Raw genomic sequence first — 10,236 nt, forward strand, 5'->3', positions numbered from 1 at the left:
GAGAGAATGGAAGAGAGGGGCGGGGGCATTGAAAAAGGAAAATATATTCAAACATTAGAAACAATGGAAAATATGAAAATATATAATATTTATATATATGTAACATTTCATTTTATAAATTGTTGTTTTATAAATATATGTTTTCATTGATATAATGCTGTGATATTGGTTTATATAAAAACTAAAAATGACTTGTGGCCTCTCTCTCTCTCTCTCTTTCTTTTGAATTATCCACACACTACAGAGCGTTAAAGGATTGTTGAAGTCCGTGAATCATTTTGGCGTCTTGACAAGGAGCACTAACTTCATTGTCATTTCATAAACCTTGTCGTTTGGAGCTAATGCGTGGGGAGACGTGCTCATCCTTTTACTCGATAGGTTTGTAATTGGACAATAAACATTTTTAACTATGCCAAAGTAAGTATATAATTCAAGTCTTCGTTTATTTTTTCAACATTTTCTGTTGAGGGTAGTAGGGTACTGTAAGTGTGCACGAGCATTTCCATTATGCATTAGCACATCTTAAATATTCTTAGATTTTGCCTAATTTCCTGATTTTCCGTAGATATTTGTTTGTTTTGCCCTGTATGGCTTCTTAATTTTGTTGTACCGCAAAATTGAAATAAACTTAACTAATTTGTTCTTACTTGACTAAGATAGGTACTGAGGGTCTGGTATAGTTTAGTACCACATCCACTTCTAGTTGGCCTGGCTCAACAATTTTTGCATATGTCAATCCTAACCCCCACCTGACTACGTCACCGAAAAATTACGTCATTCCGACGTCACAGTGGCGTAATCAAGGCTCACCGAAGTATGCGGATGGTCGTCCAAAACGCGCAGACGATAACCCGAAATCGAGCAAGCTATTTCTCTCCTTTTCTCGTCGCATCGATCCTGATAGGAGAAAGATCGCCGGCTTTAGCAAGTTCTTACCAGCGGCGCAGATGCCATTTCAGCATTTTGGGCGATCGTAATTATACTTTGGCAATCCCTATGACGTGATGGTGACGTCGTAGTGACGTAATTTTTGGATGGCATAGTCAGGTGAGGGTTAGGAATAACATATGCAAAAATCGTTATGCTACGCCCACTGGAAGTACTTGTGGTTCTAAACTATACTAGACCCGGTACTGATACCTGTTTCAGTTTTTGCATGTTTCAATGAGTGTCTGTTAGGTCTGTAGGTGTTATTGCAGTATTGTGCGCTCGTTAATGCATTACAAATCGTAATACTGTAATATATTTTAGGTGTAACTTAGGGGGGTCTCGTGTAGTTTCGTACCACATGTACTAATAGTGGGTTTGGCAGAACCATTTTTCAGTTTTTCATTGTGTTGTTCCTATCCCCCACACAATCACGTCTTATTGCTTGTCAAAGTATAACTACGATCGCTTGAAATGGCATCTGCGCCGACAATAATGAACTCAATAACGCCAGCGATCAATCTCATCTCGGGATCGTTACGACGAGAAATCTTCGGTTAATCATGTGCCCATTATGAACGACCATTCGTATATTTTAGCAGGCTTTATTACATCACTGTGACGCGAGACCCACTTAGGCTATGTGCCACACACACAGGTACTAGGTTGGCTATGATATGACTCTGTAAGTTGGGCCCTGCCTTCTTCTGTACTGATTTATAGCGTATTAGGATGAATAAGCATGAATTACACTGTTGACTCTATTCCTGTATTCAGCTATTGCTTTATTGGTTGATCAGATCAACTGAACATATTTGTCAATGTAAACTAATCCAATTTTCTTAACATTTGAACATATCATTTTCATTTTTCAGATACTATTGTGATTACTGTGACACATATTTGACTCACGATTCGGTAAGTTGAGGTTGAATTTTTTCATTTGATTTATCAATCTCAATAACGATTGTTATCTTTCATGAATATTAGAGATAAGAAATTGACAATATGTTGGTTTCGAACTCAATTGTGCAAGGAATATTCTATATGCTAAATAAGTGTATTTTGTTGACATAAGGCTTTGTGTACATTTTTGAATATTATAAGTTTCAGAACTAAAAACCTATTTAACATGATCAGTCCTGTGTCGGTGGCAAATTATTACACAGACTTGTATTATGCTGTCCAAATTATTCACTAGAATTTAATGCAATAACTATACATAAAAGGAATGGCATATTTTGATAATGAATTTTTTTTTCTGTTCGCTTGTAATGTTGCATGTCATTATTGTAAATATATTTTATACATTCATATGTATTTCACTTTTGTATTTTTGCTGGTGCAGTCTATACAAATACTTTATTTCACCAAAGCCTGAATTTCAAAGTTGTTGCCAATTTTATTTTATCAGCCATCTGTAAGAAAAACGCATTGTTCTGGAAGGAAGCACAAAGACAATGTTCGGGTTTATTATCAAACATGGATGGAAGAGCAAGCACAAGCATTGATTGATAAAACAAGTAAAGGATTTATAGTATCATGTTATTGTATACAAATAGATACAAACTTTTAACTAGCAAACAAAATCAGTTTTCATAATCTCAGTAATAAATAGGACTATATGCAGCTGTCTAACATACTACTTAGCACAGTGGTTTTCAACCTGTGGTACACGTACCACTAGTAGTTCCTAGTACCACTAGGAAGATGATCAAGTGGTACGCGAGCAGCTTTGAATTATTGCAACTATTAACTTTAAGTTGGCTAAAATATATGCTTTATGCTTTATCTTCCATACGATATGTATTCGCTGAACGACCTTTATAAATGTTTCCCGGGCATCACTTTTAATAAAAATGAGGGTTTCAAACACATAAACCAGCTTATATGCGCCATACATAAAAACACTCTCAAAATAAGTATAAAAAATTTTGCAATAGTAAAGTATAAGAAGAATTTTTATGGGGTCAAGGGTCGGGGAAGCGTCCTATGGACTGGTCCAGTCTTTAGAAATCGCCCTCGCGTGCTATTGTTCACGAACGAATCGAGCTGGTCATGTTGTCGTCCGTCTTGCGAATTAGTTAACTAAGGATGTAGTGTCACATTATAAAATACTCCCATATCGCATTTCTTGTGCCATCGTTCCCCATGCCAAAAAATGGCTTTTTCGGTGGTACGCAGCCAGAGTAAAAAACAGTATAGTGGTACGCAGTCAGTAAAAGGTTGAGAACCACTGACTTTGCAAAACGGAAAGTTGGTGTCATCACTTGATAAATGAAGCTCTCTTTTATATTATTCATCTATCTACTTCATACATTGAGGCTTTAGCATTCAATATTGGAACATGTGTCATTTCAGAAATTAACGTAATGGAGCTAGCCATAGACTTGAGTAATAGCCAAAAATTCGATATTAACTCCCTATTTTATTACTAATGTCTGATTGATTATAAAACTTGATATCCTTTATTATTAGGCATCGAATAGACTGATTTATATTCAACTCAACTGTTTTATTGGAGTATATTTTATATCCCAATTTATACAATATACCACATGATATTGACATTTTTAGCAAAGGAATTTCAAAAAGGAAAAATTCAAGGATTTGGTGGAGCTGCTATTCCACCTCCAGGAGCAATGATGCGACCTAACGGACCAAGTAAGTGATCGTTTATTGTTTTCATTGGAAGATAATAATATTCTTTAATATCTCGCTGTCTTTTTGTAGTGGGTGGACCACCGATGGGACCAGGAATGATGCCAATGAGACCAATGATGGGTGGACCTGGACCTATGATGGGTCCCCCAATGGCAGTGCGACCAATGATGACGCCTGTTATGATGATGGGTCCGCCTAGAGGAGTTCCTATGATTCGGATGCAACAGCCAGAATGATCAAACTGATAATTGGACTTGAAATAGAATGGAAGGAACTGCTACAGGATAGACTCTGCTTTTATAAGACCTGCAGCTAGCAGTATTCATTTCATGACGAATTTTTATAAGTCAATGCACATTTATTATTGACAGACATTTGCGAGTTTTTAAAAATTCACAAGTTTATGATGATTTCTAATGTCTATGACTGCGGCTTTTCTATGAATTCTTTTACTTGGAACTTTGAAAATTCTTTAGTCATTAATATAGAGTTAACAAATGTGGTTCGGGAAAATTATGATCAGCTTTCATTGTATGAAAAAATGATTTAACCCTGATTTTGGTGTTGGAACTTTTATACTTTATCATGGTTGAAAATATCATTCAATCATATTTTTTAAATATTCAGAACCCTGTGTCTATTTTATAAAATTATCACCATTAAAAATGAATTAGATGTGAGAGATCGTTTAACATGGCCAATAAAATTTTATGATGAATCTCAATTTTTTGTGAAATTGAATTGTACCCATTTTTGTAGAAACATACTATCATATACCTGTGCCTCCAGCATCCTGCTTTAGTTTATAGTTATTAGAAAATGGATACTCCCATGAAGAGCATGGGATGGTCCAGCATTTTCTAGTCGTTATCATGACATAAATTAGTTTACATTTTAATGCTTTTCAACTGGAGGCTAAAAGAATATCAAACAACCAACTTCACAGTCTTGCGTGTGCAGTATTGACAAGCTAACTCCTGCATGATCATAAATTATAATGGCTGAACTCAATATTTCACACCTGTTATTAGCGGAGCCCACTAAGTTCGCATATGTTGTAGTGGAACTGATTCTATAGGATAGGAAGGAAATTTGAACAAACAAAGTAACAGTAGTACCGTCTAGCGTTTTCAAGTATGTACTGAAAATTCAAGTAGATTGGTTCATTAGTTGCCGGTGAATGCGAGGTATTCGCAACAACTTAGCAAATGTAAGCCCCATAACTTCAATAGATCAGTCTGTGCATCAGAAATAGACAAACTTGACTTTTCGCATTATGGCAAGACCGTAATAGCGAAGTTTACGAAAAGACACCGTTGTGGCATTTCTGGCAATCATGCTGCTACAGCGATTATTACATAACCATTCGTATGACAACTTGTCTTCCATTTTAAATGGGCGTCCACGAATGCAGACGCTGTGCAGCAGAATGTTTTTGGGGTGTAAATAAAATAGATTCTACTTTTCAGTTATTCTATTTATAAAATATATTTCTCCTAGACCTACATGTTTACAAACTTCAAAAGTCATATACAGGCCGCGAGCCGAGGCCCTGAAAAACGCCTAGAAAGTGAGTTTCGTAGCGCATATCAGGTAACTACCTGAAAATGATTTTAAAATGTTCCCTAAAAATTAGTAACAGATATTGCCTTGTTCTCACTTCCAAAAGTTGCACGTTTCACGGAAAAGATGCTTTCACTACAAGAAATATGTGCTACGATCTGTCCTATATTTTCTACATTTCCGGCAATGACCTTATGATGCATGACGTAACAATTGAATCGAATCAGCTGTTAGCGAGCGGATGAATCTTAGTTATTACTGCTCGATCTTGCGTTGAGTTGGGCAGCCTTTCCATAGCCCTGTTTAGTTATTATTAGTTAAGTTATGATAAGACGCTGTTCAAAAGTATAAGTAAGTTATTAAACCCTTGTAGATCCTTACCACAGATATGGGCCGTGAGACGGAGCCTTGAAAACGCCCAGAAAATCAGTTTCGTAGCGCACATCTGGTAACTAAATAAATTCTTCAGTTTTGTGTGAAAATGAACATACTGAACGCATTACAACTTGTTCCACAATCCTGATGCGAAATTGAATATAAGAGGTTCCCGGAAATTCAATAACCATAAGTTTACAACACATACATAAGAACTATGCAATTCGAGAGCCCTACAGCACACTAACACAAATGTATTCCTGTAACTTTTTGCCTGACCAAAATCAGACTTTCTCAGTAAATCATAATTTATTAGGTAGATTACGAAAAATATGGCATACATGCAACCAACAACAAACAATACTTTAATTGTGTGACAGGAGTCGCGAGTGACCTCGAAAGGTCTTCAAGCAGCGACACCAACAACGCTGATTTACATTAGCGAATAAATTTTATGTAATAACCACAAGCAGTTTACAACAAGAACAGCATAAAAATCTACATCCATTTTATAGAAGCTATCAAACGTATTTATTTTTAAGCAATGAAGTTACAAATTAACATCGTGAGCACGAAAACACAAATAAATCAGTTATTTCTCACTTAGAAATTTACCGGAAAAGTCAAGAAAATTAAATGAATGTACAGTATGTACATAGTGAATAGAAATATTACAATTAGTCTTTTTTTAGTTTATGTGGTTATGTATTTGAACAAAGGCAATATTATTTCTAGAAACAGGACTACGACACTAACAAATGTCCGAAAAAAACAAATACATGATACTCGTTGAATCAACTGCAATATCTAATTCACTTTCTTCTGAATTGTTTTCGAAATCCACTATTTTAAAAATCGACCTTTCCTCTATAAGTGTACTGTGGTTTTTGCAGTCAATACAAAAACAAAAATCTGTGCAATTTAAGTTGATTTTGGCACACTTGCATAAATTATTTTGATTATTTTTCTTACACTTGCAGTTTGCCAACTCAATAACTGATTTGAGGGTCACATGCTTCTTCAGTGAATCATTGTTGGGTGAAAAGTATAATTCTTATGTTTGCCAGTGTTAAATGGACGTGCCCTGGTATCATTTACATTCTTCATATCCTCTTCATACAGTGAACAAACGAATTCCTCAGCTTTATTTATTAATGCCTCGTTGACCTCAAAAGATCTTCATAGTTGAGAAAAAAATGAACTGAAAACCTCAATGAAGTCTCCAACATGAGTTTGATGGGCAGTCCAATTGCAGAATAGTGCTAAAGTATTTCAATATGAAAACCCCTCTAAGCTGTTTGCAACTATTATGATTCTCATATACCTTCACGCTTCAAGACTTCTTGTTTAATCCATTTTAGAGCACTGATAGCAGCAGGGATTAGAGCCTGCGTTAGGTCGGATTGGTGGAACATTGCCGTTTTCTTTTGTAGTACAGTATCTAAAACGAGGAAGAAAATCATATTTGGAACAGCATGAGTGTAAAAATAACACTAAATACTAACTAATACCTTGAATACATAACGCATTTTATCTGATGTACTCAATGAGCGTATATATGCTCATTGTATGTACTACAGCCCAGCAGTGTTTGCATACCAGTACTAGACTATATCTACACTAAATTTTGATATATCACAGTCTGAAATGCCCTATGAGTATGGACTATGGACTATATTTTAAAACATCAACTGTCTGTCTACAACTTGATTTCTCACATCTCAATCGCTTCCAATGCTACTTTTTTCCCACTCCGGCATAACTTATTATTGCTTCCCAGGTTCTTGTCGACTCTATTAATTTAGATTAGACCAACCGACTTTAGTAAAATTGATTATTACTTATCGATCTTAAGATCAGTAAGTATGTTGATAGGTATTTGTCTGTCTGTCTGTTTGTCTGTTAGATGAACGCGATATCTCACGACGGCGAGCTTGCCCCAAATTTTGCATGTGCATTCATCATATCTCTGACCAAAAGCCTATTGATTTTGGATGAATTATGTCGTATAATTAGCGAGTTATTAATTAATTAGTGATGGAACACGCGGTGTTGCTAGAGGTTCAGAGAGAATTACAATGCCCTCTCTGCGATGCGATCGAAACCGCAGTTTCTGTTTTGGGGGATCCCCCTTTTCGTGCGATTGTGTGAGTGTGCGCAACACTTCTCTGTCTGCGATGCTGAGCGTTTGGTTAGGTATTTTGGTTACACGCCGCTTCGACATCAATGATCTGGAAGCGTTGTATAAAGCTAATTCGGATACAATCGGAATCATCCGTCGTATACTATCTTTGCGTTTGACACAAACTATAGGATAATCGACGTTCGCCATTACCGGTGGCAAATAGGCTATTGGCTGAAACCAAATCTAATTCTTCACTAAAATATCGCTAGGCTGTGGTTGAATAGCCGTCGCAATTGCGGTCAGCGCCGTTTTATTTGACACAAAATATAGGATAGTTGGCGTTAACCATTTTCGGTGGTAAATTTGCTGTAAACTGATCAAAACGATCCAGTTCGGCTTTGCAAAACTCTTCATAAAAGTATTTCCTCAAGTAGCATTTCGGCGGCTACGTGGGTAGTTGTTACTTATCGATGTTAAGATCGCTAAGTATATTGATAGGTATTTGTGTGTCTGTTAGATGAACGCGATAACTCACGGACGCGTGGTTGAATCTGCTCCAAATTGCACGTGCATGCATCTTACCTCGGACCAGAAGCCTATAGATTTTGGGTTAATTATGTCGTATAATTAGCGAGTTATTAACTAATTACCGATCTAAGATCGATAAGTCTTCGGTCTCCGACCGATATTCTCGTTTTCTTCTCTTTCACACAACCGTGCATTACAGAAACAGCCATTAATTTCTATTTCCAAATATGCTGAATAGTCAAGAAAAGTCATTAAATTAATCATAAACATTTCATGCAAGCAAGAAAATCTCGTTGTTTGTGACATATTATTCTAGGTCTAGCCTTCCTTGGTGTTACCGAACCGTACCTATTTAACAACGTGTTATGAGCTGGTGCTCAACTGAAATTGCTATTTATGGTGAGGATATCCAAGTGTTTAATGTCTTACTTATACTTTTCAACACCTCCTTAGCTTAGAATTACAGAACTTATAACGAGAGTATCAGTATCAGTAGTTTATTTTTACACATGCCGAAAATACACATTATACGAATAGGATTAAGTAAAAAAAGAAAAAAATGCATTTTAGTGTGAAGGAAGACGCGGTTAGAGACCGAAGACTTATCGTTCGAAAGTTAGGGGATCCCCCAAAACAGCGCTCTTACTCCATAGTGACACCTTGTGTCCCATCACTAATTAATTAATAATTCGCTAATTATACGACCTAATTCATCCAAAATCAATAGGCTTCTGGTGCGACATACAATGAATGCACATTAAAAATATGGAGCAGATTCAATCTCGCTTTCGTGAGATATCGCGTGCATCTAACAGACAAATACCTATCAACATACCTACCGATTGAAATCGATAGTAATAACTGAAAAAAACTATGGAAAGGCTACCCAACTCAACGCAAAAGCGAGCAGTAGTACATCTGATATTCATCCGACCACGGGGGATCCACCTAGAGCTGACTAATTTGATTGTTACGTCATGCAGAAGTCTGCGTTCATTGGCCCATGATACCGGAAAAGCAGAGAAAATAGGACAGATGGTAACACATATTTATTGCAGTAAAAGCGTCTTTTCTGTAAAACGTGCAACTTTTGGAAGTGGGGGAACAAGACAATATTTGTTACTAAATTTCTAAGGAACATTTTAAAATCATTTTCAGGTAGTTACCTTATGTGCGCTACGAAACTGAAAGATAAATGGCCTCGGCTCTCGGCCTAATATATATATGGGACAGTGGTTCCCCACCTTTCTATCCTGGCGGACCGGTAAAATTAAATGTACTCGCGGACCGACAAAAAATTGAAATGACCGGAACAGACAATGTAATGCAATGTCGGGAACTCAATATGCTTCTAGACAAAAAAAGGCACACTCAAAAACATTTCACACGAAGAAAAACTATCAAATAATGTGCCGGCCAAAAATTGAAATGGGTGAAACATAATGTAATACCACATTTTCGTAATAAAATGCAGTACTGGGCATTCATTATGCGTAAGAAAGGAACGCATAAAACATAGCACATAAAAAATATGTACATGCCAAATAATGTATAAACACAATAATTCTAGTGAGAATTTTGCTGCTGTTTCGTTTCGCAATCTCGTCGTCCGATCCAAATATTAATTTGATGACATGGGTGACAAATTATGACATAGTTTATCAGTGCCGGAATATAGCCGGGTTGACATGGGCGCAGTCAAAAACTTTGGTGAAATTGAAACAGAGCACTCTTGCAGTGCAATTCATGACGACGACGTTTAATAAACTGAAAAGAATGCGTCGTTCACAGCGAAATTCCACAGTTACGTGTAGCCCGCCTCTATTTGCCTGGCGGTTTATGGTGAATATTTTGCAAGTCCTATTTCAAATATAGACCATTAATCCGTAGTCAGCAGTACCCGCATTTGAAAATAGAACATTAGAAATCGAGAAAATTAATTTTGGGAAGAAGTATAACTCGCGGATGTCAGAAGCGTCAAAATCGTTTATAAGTACAAAAACACGCTCGCATGTAGCGCCGATCAAATGCATTGAATGTGAAACTATTACTTG

The 10,236-nt window shown here is 36.5% G+C and overlaps 1 protein-coding gene across 1 annotated transcript; it reads left to right on the plus strand.

Annotated features, from left to right (window-relative positions):
- Nucleotides 1–251: 251 nt before the first annotated feature.
- Nucleotides 252–4,315, plus strand: LOC120342623 (U1 small nuclear ribonucleoprotein C-like). The gene is made up of 5 exons (XM_039411536.2): nucleotides 252–417; nucleotides 1,803–1,845; nucleotides 2,342–2,450; nucleotides 3,505–3,591; nucleotides 3,661–4,315. The coding sequence occupies exons 1-5, from the start codon at nucleotides 410–412 to the stop codon at nucleotides 3,825–3,827; spliced, it is 414 nt and encodes a 137-aa protein (XP_039267470.1). The 5' UTR covers nucleotides 252–409; the 3' UTR covers nucleotides 3,828–4,315.
- Nucleotides 4,316–10,236: the final 5,921 nt, after the last annotated feature.

Source organism: Styela clava, chromosome 3, assembly GCF_964204865.1.
Source record: "Styela clava chromosome 3, kaStyClav1.hap1.2, whole genome shotgun sequence".
NCBI lineage: Eukaryota > Metazoa > Chordata > Ascidiacea > Stolidobranchia > Styelidae > Styela > Styela clava.

Bases quoted from the DNA above. Each gene is read 5' to 3' on its own strand.
- LOC120342623 (XM_039411536.2), top strand. The intron at 2,451-3,504 runs GTAAAGGATTTA...TGACATTTTTAG, and splicing joins AGCATTGATTGATAAAACAA to CAAAGGAATTTCAAAAAGGA. The intron at 3,592-3,660 runs GTAAGTGATCGT...GTCTTTTTGTAG, and splicing joins GATGCGACCTAACGGACCAA to TGGGTGGACCACCGATGGGA.